The sequence below is a fragment of the Pseudoliparis swirei genome, chromosome 23 (genome assembly GCF_029220125.1).
Source record: "Pseudoliparis swirei isolate HS2019 ecotype Mariana Trench chromosome 23, NWPU_hadal_v1, whole genome shotgun sequence".
NCBI lineage: Eukaryota > Metazoa > Chordata > Actinopteri > Perciformes > Liparidae > Pseudoliparis > Pseudoliparis swirei.
In genome coordinates, this window is record NC_079410.1 from 14,091,567 (window position 1) to 14,109,540 (window position 17,974).

Consider the following 17,974-nt stretch of genomic DNA (forward strand, 5'->3'; position numbering starts at 1 on the left):
CTCCAGAGGACTGGCAGCAAGCTGATTGAGCTGGGACTGAACACCCCTGTGTGCTTGGATCCTGGACTTCCGCCAGGCCACCAGTGGTCAGGTGGTCAGGAACACACCAACCAAATCCTACCCTGAACACAGGATCCCCCCAGGGTTGCGTCCCCCCCCCCATACTCCTGTACACATGACCACACTGTAGGTTCAACAACACCATCATCAAGTTTCATCATGACACACACAGTGGTGGTGGGGTGGTGGCAATTGACAGAGGCTACGGAGTGAAGTTGCTGATCTGTCATCTGGTGCCAGGACAACAGCCTGCCAGAGATCTGTCATGCTAATCCAAAAGACTGATTGGACTTTGGGAAGGGTACAACAACAGAGGAATGACAGACCATGAGGGGACGGGACTACTGTGGAGAGGGAGTGAGAGGAAATGGGAGGGGGTCCACCTGGACCACCACTCACATGTCATCAAACACAGACACACATGGTGAGAGAAGGCAGAGCAGCGCCTCTACACCCAGAGGCTGAGGAGGAAGTGAGCCAGAGGAGAGAGCTCTATCCTTACAGGGGAGTGAGGAAGGAGTCCTGACGGGAAGCATCACAGCCTGGTTTAGCAGCTATGTCTGGCCAGGAAGGCTCTGCAGAGAGTAGTGAGAAAGTGTCCAACTGAGAACTAGCACCCTCACCCCCCCACAGAGTGTACAGGACACACCAGAGGTGCAGAACCAGAGCTGAAGGGATCACAGAACAGATCACCACAGGAACAGAACCTGCGAGCAGCTGAGGCGCCGGTCAGGCAGGCGCCCGTAGTCACGCTGAGAGAGAGTTTCTTGGAGTTTTCAAGAGGCCCATCTCAGGCCATCAACCCGACCTCACCAGGACCACACACCACCACACCTTACCCCACACAAGGCACACACACACACACACACACACACACTTACTGTAAATATTGTGTTGTTTTTAGTGTGTATGTTTTATTTGTAACAAGTGTGTTCTTCCTGTGCCCTTATTTCACTCTCATTTCACTGTGTATGTGTGTGTAAAACTGTTGCCCTTTAATATCTAGAACGAGTGCCTCCACTTGACCTCAAAATTGTACATATTTTACAGGACCAGCAGACGCGATGTTTGATTCAAATATTTATTTTTCAAGTCCAGAAATGACATAACCGCTCCTAACTTTGAAATGCACTTCACATGTATGAAGAAAACAAAATGTCTTATGGAAATGGTATATACACTATGCTTTTATCCAGAAAGGCACCAAGGACACGAGCCGTTATTTGCTTTTCGACTAACAACAGAAAAAAACAGGCCGTGGCTCGACCTCGAGAAGATTTGAAGTGAATTCAAACAAAACATTAGCAACATAGAGACTTTTAGTTCTCTCTCGACGTAAAACAATCTTTAATTAAATGGTTAAAAAAAGCGAATAAGACAAAAGTGGTGTTGTGGTAGCTAAAATATATATTATTTATGACATAAATACAAGTCTTAATGTAGCACATTTTATGTGTGCATTATTTACTCCCTTTTGTGACCTGTCCACTAAGTGTGCAAAGGGGGGGGGGGGGGGGGGGGGCAACGTGAGAACATCCTGAATACAAAATACAACTTCAAAAATTTGTATTCATAGAACATATATTTGTAATAAATTATTTTTAAGTACAATTTTAGAGTCGTAACTATGAGGGGAAAAAAACAGCTATAGGCCTGTAACTGTAGTTGATTTAAAATGGGCTTCAATATGTCTGTGATTGTCTGAACGTGAGTGTTTATACAGTTGTGTGTGATTTACTACGACGGGAGAACCGTCGACGCGTGTCGTCTCACAAATTGCTAAAACCCAAAAGTGAAGAATTCTCCCCCTAAAACCTCACTCGTCCCCTCGGGACTCATCCGACTCTTGAGCCGAGTGACGGCGCCGCACAACTTCACAAGCACCAGTGAAGCTAGAAGGCGGTACGCGGGAGCGAATGAGAACTGAAGGTCCGCTTTCAACGAAATAAAAAAAAGGTAAACAAGTACGGGAACTCCCTCCTTTACTGGTATGAACCATCAGTGTAAAGATGGCAGCAGCACTCATCTTCCTCCTCCTCCTCCTCTTCGTGTCCCTCTCACATTTAGAAGCTGAAGCCTCATCAGCCTGCGGGACGAGGCGGACACTCGTACCGCGATGGGGCCCGAGGTCCACGCAACATTGTTAAACCAACATTTTTAAAAAACAGTTGTGACGTGATATCCAAAAGTAAAATAACTTTGTGGTTGAGGTGGCAACTGGGATTACAAAAATGTAACGTTAGCCGTGAGGAAAACACTGCCGGCGCCGTTCCTCCGCCCATGTGGGGCGCCTCTCTCATAAAGTCAAAGCACCTTATTTGGATCTCGTTCCACACACACACACACACACACCAGTGGTCCTGCCCGTAGTGCTGTGGCTTCTTTATGATCGGTCTCATGGGAAGAACGGCATACAGTCTGGTGACGTGACCATTTCTTCTTCTCTTGATCCTCATCGGTCGGTCATTTGCTCAGGTTGATGGTGACATAAGACGACGGTATGTAGCCTTCATCCCCATTGGTCCGCCGCACACGGGTCCAGCCGTCCCCTTTGTCCTCCTCCACCACGGCAAGCTCCTCCCCCTCCTGCATAGAGATGGTCCCTTCACTGGCACCTGGAAGACAGACGAACCACATGCTCGCAAATAGTCCTGAATTTGTCGATGTATACAACACTACTTTTCGGATTCTGATATTTACTGATCGGAAGGCGAGCTACGATCCTTTTGAAAAACACGTGCATTCACAAAGGCAACTACTTTCAAAAGTAATAGCAGACAAGACATTTTAATAAAGGACACCCACACGTCCTCGTGTGCTGAAGCAGCCTGGGACATACCTGGGAAGCTGTACATGGCTGTGCATTTCCCAATAGGAACGGTTAGTTCCTCGTCCTCAAAGTCATCGTCGAACTCTGCGTAGATGGCCTGGGAGGATCAGGAGTGCCTTCATCGGAGTGAGCGCCGTCAGGGCTGGAGAGGAGAAACACACGTTTCCAGAGCGGACGATACATCACTGTGGCAAACCCACCGGTCCACGAGCAGGACTCGGTGTTACCTGAGTGCATCGTGAGCGCCGTTGTTGTCGAACGAGTGACTTTTATAGCGCAAAGACTCCCCTCGGCCTCCTGCCTCCGACAGCCACGTCTACGCGGGAGAGAAAAGGGGAGGACAGATATGAAATGCTATTTTTTGTGTGTGATGCGTTTAATGATCAGTGTGGTCAAAATGCTACAGAGGGCTCCCATCATGATGGTAAATGATGACATGAATAAACAACAGAGGTCCGGATTACCTCGTACTTGTTGAGCTCCCCGCTGAGCCGCTCGATGTTCTGCGACGTCTGGCTGATTTGGGACGCGAGACTAGCAGGGTCTCCCATTTGAGGATTTTTCTCATAAACATCTTTCATTTTCCCCAGGGCCTCACTGAAGAGAGGAGAGAGAGCACAACAAGGGAAGAGGGAAGGGGGGTTTGACTTTCAGTAGAAATTGGTTCCCTGCAGAGCTCAGGGTAAACAATTCAAACACCCCGGAGTTATACACACTGATGTGCACGGCATGAATATTATTATCCACACTCTTCACCAGAGGAGTTCTAACAGAGATGGGTCTTAATACACAGAAGGAAACCCACACACACACACACACACACGACATACACTAACTCACGCACCTCTGATCTACTTCCTTTTGCAGCTCTCGGCAGATTTCGTCCAGTTTTAGTTGTAACCTCTTCCGGCGCTGCTCTGGAGGAAGATGGGCGAAGTCCTCCGTCACCGTGGGCTGCGAGAGGTCACACGATGAGGCGCGTTAACACCAAACCGAGCCTCACGCTGGAGCGTTTCATACCCGACAGTAACCATGGGAAACAACAAACATAGAGGGAGGAACACAAAACCTGCGATTTGGAGTTCAGCTCACGGGGCAACGACGAAGTGGCAACAAATATATTGTCAAATCTCAGAGTAACACGTTTGGAAGGCTCCTGAATGTAAAGCCAGCTCATGGACAACAGTGAGCTGAACCCCAAAACACCACCCAGGGGCAAACTAGATGATATAACACTCGGAATATAATATTGGCAGATGAACTACAAGTTCAAGACATGAAATCTTGGATGGAAAACATAACCCGGGAAAGTGTAGAGACATTTAAGGCCACTTCAAAATGGGGGTCCCCTTATGCTCCCAAGCGTTCCTCCATTACTCCACCACCAGGTGGCCACCTCTTCAACACAACCTCAACAGAACATGACTGTGGACTACATATTCAGTCCTTTCTACACAGAAACTACTGCAGTTTCTGGAGTTTTGAGAGTAGAAGATTACAACAATGACATGAGCTGTTGTAATGGAGAGGTGGCCATGCATGTGTGTGTGTGTGTGTCACACAGCTGAGACCCCCGCACTAGTGTTGTTGTCCATACCGTGATCTTCTCTGGAGTAAACTTCTGGGGGGGAAGAGAAACGGCACATATACGGTACGGTGTATAGAACATATCTTTAGATGTGGTTCTTACTTGTCCACACTAAAAATATGTTCTTTAATGTTTACAACATGTCAACAAGATTTAGAATAACACAAGGACCATATGAAAGATCTATGCTACATGTTAAAAGGGATTCAGACATTCTTGCAAAGAGAGAGGGGGGGGGGGGGGCACAGGATGATGTGGGAGCCCTGATGGGTGGAGGTTCCCTGAAAGCCCAATAACTCCTCCTCTCATAACTCACCGATCTCCTGAGCGTCCGGAAGGACGAGATTCTGGGTTTGACTGTCCTATTGATCTCCTTCAAACAGTACGACAGGGGGTCCCGGCCAAACTTGGGGGAAGGGGGTCCGTTAGCGGGCGAAGGAGCAGGGGGTGACGAGAAAGGTGGGAGTGTGGAGGGAGAGAGCTGGGGTGGGGGCAAGACCCGGAGTACCAGCACCCAAGCATGAGGTATGCAGGCGGTGTACAGGATGTGGGGGGGGGGAGAAATAAAAGGGAGAGGGGGAAGACAAAAACAACAAGGTGATAAGGGAAAGAAAAAGACAACATCAACAATTTAAAAGCACAGCACAAAGCCAGGAAGACGACAACAGGAGTAAACCCAGCGCACTAGCTCAGAGAGCCGACGTCTCTTTGGCTCTCATCAACACACGGATTTAAAAAAATACAAAATAAAACCATAAACCAAAGCCGGACAGCAAGCAACCAACCACAGCTCCCACAGCAGCCCAACACCTGCAGTCAGACTGGAGCCAGGATGAGAGGAACTGGGGCGGACACATTTAAAGTGCTAAAAGGAAATGTGAAATTATTTACATAGTTTTATTCAACCCATGACGGGTAAAATACTATGAGCGTCCAGATAGTTTACTCCCTAGCCTCACTATAGAGACATGGTGACACTGCAAAGGAACAAAAGCCATCACATGCATTTAGAATATTAACCAAATCGTTATTACTGTCAAATTACCCTAACTGGGATTAGATGAAACTGTGTTTATCTAAACATGCATTTGCTATGTTCTAATGATATATGATATGATATGATATTCCTTTATTTGTCCCACAGTGGGGAAATTTCAAAAATCACAGCAGCGTGATAATAATAATGTGCACGTTCATAATAATAATAATAATAATGTTCGTAGCGTTCTTGGGTCCACATTGAAAATCCAGACAATACTTTGAAAATAAGATAATATGACCCATTTTATAAAGAATAAACATTTTTTAAGCCAATAGAATCAGTAGGATTCTGTGCATGTTCACAGCTCTCACTATGCTGTCATGTGAGGCCATCTACGTGGATACAATACAAACTCATAAAATCAGAGCAGTTGTTAAAAACAGCTGCTAAATTGTCATGTAATTTGTGCATCGACATTGTTCTGAGCTTGAAGACTGCCAAGTATGACCTCATCGAAAGGAGTTTAGTTGAAAACATGCCGACGGTAAGCTGCAGTTATACCTGAACAGCGTGCCTCCGTGGAAAGGTGGGGGTGGGACCCATTAGCCAAATGACACAGGAGGCTGATGTTTTATAGTCTTCAATCGTGAATGTCTAAAACAGCCCTATAACAAGGTCCCTTGTGTAAATGCTGAGGGCTGGGAGGACAGCACTATCATTATGTGAACATCTACTGGCGACGCGCTACTTTTCTTGAGAGTTATGGCGGTCTAAGTACAGGAGAGCAGCTACGAGTGGGAATGTGGAGGGGCCACGAGCTCACTCTAGCCAATGAGCAGCCTCCCATTCAGACCGCTCTACCGGCCTGATTGGGAGAGCGTGACTGGTGACACAGAGCAGTGTGCCACACCCACACACACACACACACACAGCGAGAAGAGCGCAGAGCACAGCCGAGAAAAGACATGCAGAGAGAAGCGAGGCGCTGAAAAAGCAAACACTGCAGGGAAGAAAGGGGGGGGGGGTCATTTAGTGCCGATGCAGGAGGAGGGGAGGGGGCTGGGGGAGTCAGCTATCGCCAGCTCAATTTTGGACCCCAGAAAGAGTGCTCCTTTAAGATGAGATCCATGATTTGCGAAGAAGTGAAGCTCTCTTGACCCAAATAGATTCTCGAGACTAAATACAAAAACGCCGAAGATCAATGGCACGCATGCGTGTGGTTGGACCTGATCCAATTTCTTTGCGACCTGGCAGACCTGGTGTCATTCCCGATTGTTGTTGCAGAAATCGGATTGTGAGGAGCGGCATAATGCAAGCTTCTTCTGGCCAGTATAATGGAAGCAGTGTGTTTGTGGATGCCTGTAGAGGAAAGAGCAATGTTGTTTGTGCCCCGTGTTGATGAAAGCACGAGCACAGCAGAATGCTGCCTTCCCGTTGACCTATTGGGAACCATGCTGCAGAAGGAGGGAGGGAGTGTAGGGGGGGGGGGGGGGGGGGTCACTCACAGTCAGGGACAGACTCATGCAAAGGTCCGGTACTAGAGGTGGTGTGAGTTCACGTGTAATATAATGAAAAAGAGGTTCATGCATCATTATTCTTCGCCTTAGATGAGACGGTTGTGTGTGTGTGTGTGTGTGTGTGTGTGTGTGTGTGTGTGTGTGTGTGTGTGTGTGTGTGTGGCACCACCACAGCTCCATCATGAGGGATTTCCTGGCTCCTTCCTACACATTGACGAGCGAGGAGTAATCCACTAATCTGACTGACTGCCCACCTGCGGATTTTCAAATCTGCCATCGTTGATCATTGACGGAGTCGTTTTCCGGCGCATTCATTGCACAATTACCACAACACAAAAAAGAAACGACTCTACTACATCAGCCTGATGTGGAATGTCCTACCTTACTCTTTTTGCTGAAAAGCCAAAAGTTTTTGTTCCTGTTCCTTCCCAGAAGCTCCATGGGGCCTTTGGGCGTGCCCAGGCTGCTGTCAGAAGAGGCTCGGTTGACGCCCTTACTGTAGTCCTCAAACTCCACATCTCCAGGACGCTCAAAGCCTGACTTGTTCTGCTCTATTACAACCATGGAGTCCTGCATGAGACGCAATTGTGGAAAAGAGCATTCAAGAGTTATTCAAACAAATTGTTGCACAAAAAAACCCTAAATAATTTAGCATTTTGTTTTGGGACCAACTCACATTTCTCTCATTGACATTATTGCCGGCCTTCGTGATGCCCTCCAGGCACTTGCCGATGATGGGCATCACATGCTTCTCTGTGTCGGAGAACAAGATGTAGCCTTGCGCCAACTTCCGAACTCGCCTCTCATCCAGATCCTGCAATTTCTGGTGAGAAACCCACAAAACATGGTCCATATTGCAATATGCCTCTCAATATCAAGAGAGATGTTTAGTAAGTTATGATTCTAAAAATATATTTCTTAATGCTCCGATGGAAGCAAATGTGAATCGGTGAAACTTCCTGAATCTATATAACTAAAAAAGGAGTTCTTCGCTAGTTTTGAGTCAATATGTGAGTGCACTTGTTCAGAAATCTTAAGATCGAAATGTCAGCATAAAATGGCTAAAAGCTCATCTTCCACGTCATTTCAAGTTTTTACGTCCCGAAAAAAGAATCAGTTCATCTGTGTTTTAGCAGACTAATAGCAGTTATTACCGTCCCATATGTTAACAACTCAAACACATGTTCGGCGAACACATCAAATGTAACCCACTTACATTGAAAATGAGTGGCATGTCATTAAAATAGAACTGGTTCTGCTCCTTGTTGTACTTCTGGAGCTGAGCGGCGTAGTCGTTCTTACACTCCTCGGCTAGGTGTGATCTCATCTGCGCTTGCTGCTTGGCCTGGAATCACACGGACAGACAACAGGTCAACCAGGTGGCTCTGATCCGACTCGTCTGGATGCTAAACAGTCCTTAAAAGTGACAGTTTGATTTCCCCCCCCCCTGTTACTTTTTCAACATCCGCCTTCGTGGCGTTGATGTCTTGATCGGTCTTCTCGGCGTACTGTGCCGTGCGCTCTGACTCTCTCCATTCCCTTTCAAAGCGCTTTTTACTCTAGTGTGGAGGAAGTAGAGAGAGATAGAGAGAAACGGAGAAAGACCATGGTCACTTCAATCAGGCCAGTGGCTGCATGATGAGGGGCAAAGCAATTTTATTTATACAGAAACGGTTACAAGGGAGAGAACATCTCCAATCATAAAATCGTCAAATCTTGGATTGATGAAAGGCGTCTAAAATAGGGAACTGCTTTCCATTCCGTCTGTTTTCACTATAGACAAATATAGACACTTGACCAGCCACATTCAGGGTGCAGCCATTTGCCTACAATTTGTCCTGTCTTTCATAACGGAGCAGAGGGGACTCTAAAAATATATCTCACAGCTTTGTTTATCGCAGAAAAGAAAAAAACTTGACCGTGAAACATTAGCAATGATGGACTCTGCAGGAAAAATGTATTTTAGGAAATGTTTTTAAAATTCTGGGTCAAGACTTACACCGTCAAGCTGCTTGTAGGTGCTCTCCAAACTCTGCTGGGCCCTCTTGGCCTCCATCAGATACTGCAGACAGTCATAAAAGAAAGGCCGAGTCAGAAGGGGGGGGGCGGGTCAGATGACGGAGAGAGAGACAGCCAAGTGCAGAGGCACACACTGAATAAACAATGACCTACTGAGGCAGCACAACATAGCAGACGAGGAAACGAACACCAGTGTGTCCGCGCTGAGACATCACGTCAGTGGTGAGAGCCTGCAGACGGCTGCAGTGAGAGCCTGCAGACGGCTGCAGTGAGAGCCATCTGGAGACACCAAGAAAGGCTTTCTTGCTGCCCCGGCAGTGAGCTCTCCTCTCCTCCTTTAAGTCGCCCTCTATTCTCCTCCCACCCTTCACAGTACACTCCTCCTCAGCTGCAGACCCCTGCTGAAAGTCTCAAGGCCTTCTCTCAGCCTGCCTGCTGAACATGGTGCTGCAGACAGGTAACAGTAAATAAACTCAAGAGTTGCGCTGACTGATCAAATAATCAGAATTAGTCAGAAATCAACAGATACTTAAGATGGAACTACTTTGATAATTCACATAACATTTAAATGGTCGCACTCGGACCTGTCGCTCTCAGGTGAGCTACCAGAGCGCTTCATTTCCACGATTGTTCTGAATGTGACAATATTCTGAATTTGATATGGTTCAACATAATGTTCCATTTTAGATATTCAGAATTATTATTCCAGAGTAGAACATTTTTCGATTAATTGGGTTATGTCTCTTTAACACAGCTCAATGATTTTTGGAACGGCCTTTTGTGACACGCGACCTCTTTCCTGTTTACAGCTCTGTGTGTTGTACATAAACTATCTTGGCCATACTTTGTAGAGCTGAAGTAGAGGTGCCGATGAAAAAAGCCCACATTTCTGGTTGGAAGGAGAAACACGCCGACTTTTTTGCATTGGGAAGGATTTAAGAAAGGACGTTTTTGGATTTGCAAATATGAGCTTTTTCAGAAGGTGGTTGAAAGAAGGAAGGAGGCTGCACAGTCAAACAAGTCCGTCACCTGTGGAAAACTTTGACATTTAACATATTTTGATGATGGAAAAAAAAGACATGTTTTGGCACCGACCCCTGTGAAACAAAGCCAAGAATGGTGTGATGGCGGCATTTCCGGCTAATCGGAATATGCACGACTGCATGTGCATGTGAATATAAGTGGAATATTCCTTTTCATTAGCCATGTAAACAACTTATGAGGAAACTTTGTCTTTTCTGTAATAAGGCCAAAACACAGAATGACTGGTGCATTTATTCTTGGGTTTACATTGAATATTATTGGGTTATGAGAAATAGTCACATTGGGCTCCCTGGAATATTGAAATGGCATTTATATTTTTACTATATATACTTACAATAATCGACAGATTAATCAATTATTAAATCATTGTAAATAGCACTAATATATTTAATGAAATTAAATCACTGCATCAAAGCAAAGCAACAATGTCCCAAAACCCAATCACAACCGAGTAGACGAGCTGAAGATGAAGGTGTATTTAAGGGGTAAAAAAACAGGGCCGTGGTGAAAAAAAAGGTAAACTAAATATTTAGTCCCTAAGTTACCTGTGGCAACATAATACAATGTATTTGGTATACTCGCAGCTGCAAAGACGGACTTCAAGCAGACCGGTGCACTCCTCGTCGACTCACCATCTTTCGTTCCTGCTTGAGCTCTTGCAGGTACTTGGTGAGGTCGATGCAAATGTTCATCATCATGTTCTCGGCAATCAGCTCTCGCTGCCCCGCGTAGTCGTTCATCTCGTTCAGCACTTCCAGAAAAGACTGGTAGCTGGAAAACCTACCATTCAAGTGGAGGAGAGAGGAGAGGAAAGGGTGGAGAAGTGAAAAAATGAGACAAACACCGGCTCAAAGAGAAGTCGGCAGTGAGCCAAGTCATAATGAGAAGCTAATGACTTCCATCTCGGGGCATTTCAAATGTCTCCGACAGCAGCCCACACTGCAGCATGAGTGACACTGACGACACGGCCATTGCTAACACTTTAAAACATTACACTAGTTGTAGATTATAATGGCCCGGGTGTAAATCACAATTGACCTAGTCAGCACATGTCTAGCTGACATTGTTTCACAGCTAAATGTAATTCCTTGAAGAAAAAAGAAAAACCTCAAAAAGAGGTGAAGACCTGCTTTGCGACGGCTCACCTGCAATCTGGTTCATCTTTGCCGCTTCGTTTCAGATTATATTTCTTTGAAAGGTTCCTGTGGACAGTGAAAGTGCATCAGAGGAATGGGAAAACAAATACTTTACTTCTGGGAAAAGGTGGATTGAAGAACGCTCACTGAAATAAACGATATAACACCGGCTGTGTTATACAGTTGAATATAAAAAATAAAAAATTATCTCTCTCTCTCTCTCTCGCGCTCTCTCTCTCGCGCTCTCTCTCTCGCGCTCTCTCTCTGACCACTTCCTCTCCTCTCCAGCAAAGCTCAGCACCACAGCAGATGTGGGCCGGAGCGCTGGGAGACAACCGAGAGACGCAGCCGGAGAATGAGGCCAGTGTTTCAGAGACAAGTCGGATTCTGTACCAAAGTAGTCACAAGACCCCACAAACATTTCATAAGCAGCCTTTCAACATGCTTCCATGCGCACACACACACACACACACACACACACACACAAATCATTTGAGGGCCGCGAGCGGAACAGCGGCAGCGGCGATGCCTACCTCAGTTGTTTGGCGTAGTTTTGCTCAATCTCCGTCCTCTCCTTCACAAATTTCACATACTTCTCCACCAGCTCCAGGCCAGACTGCGTGTGCTTCTCGATGATGTCATACTGGTCCTGGAGAACCAAGAGCAAAGACGAGACAAATAAGGAAACGACACAGAGCCGACACTCTTGCCGGTTCAGGATGTGGAACGTGCGTTAACTTCGGGGTAATAAGGGGGACGTCGCTGCGGTGGAGAGTTTAAGGTCATCTAAATGTAACTGCAATGGAAGTCATAAACACACTGGCGTTTGTTCCCACATGTTGGATTCCACAAACTCTCTCCACGCATGCACATAAATCCTGGTAATGATCTCTAAATGTCTTCCTGGATTTAAAATGACAGGGTGTCCATGTTTAAAAGAGAGAGGACAGATGGAGGACACGCGGTCACAAGGCGGAGCAGGAACAACGAGGGGCTGTTCTGATGCATGTCCTGTGAGCATTATACTCCCTTTTGGTTTTCAAGGGAATTATTCATAAAACAATTCTTGAGTTATAAATGTGATTAAAAACGTATTTATATGGAAGATGTATGTGGTAGTATATATAAATATATATTTTTCTTTTCTTTATTTTATATTAATTTTCTAATTTATTTTTATTTCAATTTAGGATAGGAATTTAGAAGCATTTTTTTGCTTCTACCTATACCTTTTCAGTCTTTCTCTTTTGTATATTATATAGAATAATATTGTATTGTATTTGATTTGATTGACTGAATAAAATACACAAACAAACAAAAACAAACAATTATGAATTACATCAAATGAGCTTTCCAGAGTTCATGGAGCTATTTTACACACTTCATGGCTGGTTTCAACGTATAAATCCCTCCTGCACAGTGAAACTGAATTCCCTGACTCTTCCTTTTCAGATTATAAAGTATGGAGGGAGGTTGACTGCGTTTCTCATCCTCTTTGGTTCCTTCTTGGGCAAAGCACTTTACGACACCTTCAAGTTCTGACAAGTCTGTAATGTGTGAGAGATGATATCGTCACCAATCCGCTCTCACTCGACACAACACCCCGAAGCTTTCTTTGCAGGGGGTGATGTTGAAAGAGGATTCCTTACATGTTGGGCCCTGTTTTTCAAAACCCTTCCTGCCCCTCTGGTAAAACAAAAGAGGCCAAACCCAAATGAATGAGACTGCATCTCGCTGAATCACAGAACACAGAGAAAGGTTAAGACAGAGGTAATCCATCACAAGAATAACATCTCACCAATAGGCCGCGTTAGGGGTTCGATTCGGAGTCATTTATAATGGAGCAGAAGTAATGAGAGTCAATAGAGACAACTTACAACTAGAGGTGTTCTTCTTAGCTGTGGAAAGTTATATAATTTGTGAGAAAAGAATACTAGTAACAGAACCAAATGGCAGTGTGTTAGGGCACTGCTTTGTTTGAAAAGACGGATTTATCATTTCAACGAACTGGAGTCGTCTGCATCCAGTCCAACCTCACCACATCAACAAGGCTGCAATTATCTACACGGGGTGGGCGGTGTGGAAATGTCATGTCACAGTTATCCAGAACAACATAAACACATGCGTTAAATGATGAATATGAAAGAAAGTTTAAAATAACATTAAAATAGTGGCCAAGGCTGAACAGCACAGCACTGGGGAGGAACGTGAAAGCGTTGGAGGGCTACAGGTCAGAATATCATGTGACCTTGGAGTTCAGTTCAATTTACCAGACACCATTTAAAAATAAATAACGTACAGACATGAGGGATGTATTCTTTAACCATTTTTTAAAATCCAGATGTTTAATCTCACCAATATAAACTTGTTTTAAAGATCTGAAACATCTGAATGTTTATAAATGATCGATTATGGCTACTTATCTGCATGGCTAAGAGGCGTTATGCATCATCTTATGGAACGGCTTTAATAGCAGGATAAAAAGATAGATACTGCACTCTTGATATGCCCCTTTTGCATAAATATGACCTATATTTTTTGCCGGGTGTTCAAAAAGTGTCAACAACTACTGTGGAGATTGATGGGGACGTCTGACATTGTTAAACCAGTGGGTTGTCTCCCACTTCAAGGGATCCCTCTGGGAGTATCTGCCAATACTGGGTCACATTGAGGTGATAACACAGCTGCACAATGCACACCTGGCAACAAGTTGATTGAACTTACATTCAGGTGTAACAGATTTCCATTGCCAGTGCGTCAAATACCAACGCTCCTGACATACAGACGCTGATAAAGCGTCAGTATGTGACAAGTTGGAATGAGAATGTGTTGGTAAACAACTTCTGTATTAAGATAAAACATCCCACTGTGATGTAATGGTTTGCTATCCTTTCATGCTCATGATGAGGTACCCATACCTCGTTAGCAGTAATATTCTGCAGGTGTGTCCCTGTGTGATGCCCAAAAAAATCTGTAATTTGCATAGAGTTTCACACCAAAGAAGAAACAACACATTATACTTAATTATTTTCCTATTCTTCTAATTCCAATATTTAAAAAAGCAATTTTCTTAAATCTGACTGGATAACAATGAGTCGCTGAGTGAATGTAGCTGTAGCTACACGTACCAAAATAAAAGGGTTTGTTCTATTTGTGTGTGATCAAACCATCATATCCAGCTACACATCAGTGTACCGGTTACTTATCGAACACGTCACCCCAACAGAACGTTTGTGAAACATAAATCAAGAAACTGACGTGAGCAGCAACTGATAACACAGCTGAAGAGACACAACAACAAACAGTTCATCCATGAAACACAACACATATCGAGATACTGTTTAATTCTCACGATGAATTACTTATTTCCAAGAAACTTATGAGCAAACACAAAATGTTATCGCGGTGCTTTATGATGTTGTGTGTGTAGGCATCCAGTTGTACAGATCTGTCGATTCAACCATCGAATCGCTTAACCCTCCTGTTACCTTTCGGGTCAATTTGACCCCATTCAATGTTTAATGTCGGTGTTCCTTGGGGTCAATTTGACCCCAGGCTGTTTTTCACTGTCAAACATATAAGAAATATCAACTTTTTTATATATTTAAAGGGCTATTTAGGTAGTCAACAAACAAACATAAAGTACCTCACACTTAAACTTGGAAAACAATATTAATTCTAATAATTTTCTGGAGGTTTTAATTGCTGGGGTCAAATTGACCCCGAGGGTAAAATATGTCAGTAAATATAAAGGTAACAGGAGGGTTAAACATTGAATGGGGTCAAATTGACCCAAAGGCAACAGGAGGGTTAAATCGACGACTGACAATGTCTGTAGTCTCTGGTATGCCGACTGTTCCTTCTAGACGTGGGACATGCGTTTGTTGGTGCAGCATTTCTGGAGCAGAATGAGCCTCGGATAAACTCAGAACTATGTGCTCTTTTAGAAATGTCAGAAAAAGTAGCAAATGATAATCTCAGTCAATGAACTCTGACTGCGGAACTCAAAACAAGAGCGTGCTCCCATTAGAGAAAAGCCACCCTCATTAACCCGTCTTAAAGACACACACATCTTTCAAGGACATAATCATTGTCTCGCCAAACACCAGTGGCTGCAACATCTGCTGCCATTTAGAACCATCTGAAACCAGAGCGAAAATTATCTTTATCGCTCCCAATAGACGGGGTTCGTACTGAAAACATTTTTATTATAAATCAAAAACAGATCGTCAAGGAAACTCCGGACCGCTTTCTAACGCTCATGCTTTGAATTAAAACAGCAAATGTTGTGTTTCTGGTGAACATCCCATTATAGTATTACTCCATTCTGTCTGTGTATATATGATTTAGACATTTTGAATAGCATCCTAGATGTCCTTTACACTCCATCGTCTAATCTTTCCAGTAAAACCAGACAGAAAGCTGGCATCACTTCAAAAGGAGTCAACCTGAAAGTCACCGACTTACACGGCTCGGGTGGATGTTTCAGACCTGAGTCACCCGGTCTTCAAATTATTCGGGTTCTCGCTCGACCAGACCTGTGATTTCTCAGGACCGGGCTGGCAGCATTCACCACCACGACTAATGCTTCTCCACCGATCTTGCCCTTTGCAAACGTGAGCCTTAAAATAGCCTTTGGATTAACGACAATCAGGGGACAGATGCCATTGAGCTGACCCAAGTCATGACTCTCCCACCAAACATGAACACAATTATGCCTGCAGGGCTTTGTCAAACCAGACAGGCGAGGACACAGCTCACTAAACCTACCATACAAAAACCTTTGGATCACATCGGATGCATTTGAGATGAGAGGGGACCGGAGACTGTGCAGTGAAACAACGCAGCGCAATGAACAGGAACGCCTCCAACACCAAGACAGAGGCTCTGATTATTACTGGGGTGCGGATGTTTCTCTGACTCAATCAAAGTAGGGCAAAACTAATTAGACTGTTGCACCAGCAGCATGTGGGATGGAGAAGGGACAGGGGAAGAGGCCCAGGGGGAGACTCTGGAATGAGGTCACAGCTTCCCATCGTTGCAATGCTCCATTTTACATATGCAGGTTCTCTGTGGGAAGTGTTTGCAAATGTGAGGCTTCATTGCCACGGTACAGTCATCAAGGCGATGTGTTATATGGTGGGATTATAAACAGGGTTTGTTTAGATTCTGGACAGTGTCACCGTTAGCAGGAAATGGCTCACAGTTTATGGTTAAAAAAAAATCTCGACTGTCCCACACCGATTTGTTTTGACCTAGAAAACAGCCCTCATCTTTTAAAAATGACCAGCTGAAGCACTAGGATGTGTTTATATCGGTCAGACCAATAAAAAGCCAGGTCCTAAGGAATCTATGAGCACTCAATGCAAAAAAAATCACACCAAAAATCAAGATCTCCAGAAATCAGCTCCCTGCTTGTTGAATAAACAATCAGGTGGACACACGAAGCTCTTCATCAGTGAAGCTTGTTGCCAAGGCAAAGTGACAGCATCGGACTTCTATGGAAGCAAGGAGTGCCAGACTGTAAACAGTGAGACGTCCCACTGGGTACAGCCCACCTCAGACACTCACATGTGTAGAATAAAGAGCGTGGTGACACACATGGTTAAGCCTGCCATTAAAATGCATAGTTAACATGAGTGGCCACTGTGCACGCAGACTCTAAGTGATGCTATGTAGAAAGTGGACTTTTAATTTAGTACTTATATATATAATTATCAGAAGGGGATTTGTGTCTGAAACTATCGGCATAAAGAAACTATTTCTCTTTACAATGCAACGCTGCAGATGTTTGCTTCGTGCACTGCAGAGAGCCCATCATATTAAAAACAATGTAGAGTAGCACCGTGAAAAAAACTACTAAAATTAAAAATCCAAACAAAAGGCACACATCTAAATCCATGTGCATACGTGGATACAAGACGAACCGTCTCTCTTTCCACGCTGTCGGGGGCTCCAGCTATAGCCTCTCACTCTTTGTCTCAACTCAGCTGAAGAGAAGCTGTCCGCAAATGGAACCGCGCTCGCGCAAGCACAGTTTTGCAGCGTTTCGTTGACTTCTTCGGGACATGTTGCTCCCCAGCAGGTCGGTTGGCGCTAACCCGACGACCCCACTGCACTCTGGGGCTGAGAGCTCGCCCCGTTCCCAGCTTGACAACTGCGAGTACCAAAAGCAAAAGCCAGAGGACGGACTCACCCAAAGCTCTGTGCCCCAGTCCATGTTCCGCTCGTGGGCCGAGCTGTCTGCCCGTCCCGAATACAAAGAACTTCTCCGAAGTTCTCCAGTGGGTCGGCCCTGGCGAGTACAATCCCGAGGTGATAAATAATACGTAACCACGACGCAGTCCGGGGTCGATTCCCTCAACAAATGAGGTAAACCGGCATCATGTTTAGTAAGTTAAATAAGTCTGGAAGTCGTTATTCTAGTTTGTCCAAATATTTTTCATAGCGAACGAAAGAGGGATAAACGAGCTTTCATAAACGCGTCACTCCCAAATCCTAAATCTTAAAGGGCCAGTGCACCGAGCCACGGGCGACACTTCCCAGAGGACCGCGCTGCATCCTGGCACTTCGTGTCGTTTGGCGTGATGCTTTTAGTTAATCTAACTTTTAAAGGGTCCTTGAGCTTCAACAACTGATGCTCTAACTCAGTGGGTCTCAAATGGGGGTACGTGAGATTTAAAAATATATATATTTTAAATTAGCATCAATTCAAACGATCCTTTAAAAATAGTCCTTTAATAAATATTCACTCAAATATAAGTGTGGGATCATAAACAAAATGTTATATATTCTATA

General features: G+C 44.7%; 1 protein-coding gene across 1 annotated transcript; it reads right to left on the bottom strand.

The window, feature by feature from the left end:
• Positions 1-1,127: 1,127 nt before the first annotated feature.
• Positions 1,128-17,641, bottom strand: trip10a (thyroid hormone receptor interactor 10a). The gene is given in 16 exon segments (XM_056407618.1): positions 1,128-2,675; positions 2,900-2,993; positions 2,996-3,032; positions 3,118-3,206; positions 3,355-3,487; positions 3,735-3,844; positions 4,795-4,959; positions 7,359-7,547; positions 7,654-7,800; positions 8,194-8,322; positions 8,432-8,536; positions 8,977-9,039; positions 10,673-10,820; positions 11,186-11,242; positions 11,710-11,825; positions 17,373-17,641. Coding segments are annotated over 16 exon segments (1,758 nt in total). The 5' UTR covers positions 17,397-17,641; the 3' UTR covers positions 1,128-2,523.
• Between the last annotated feature and the right edge of the window lie 333 nt (positions 17,642-17,974).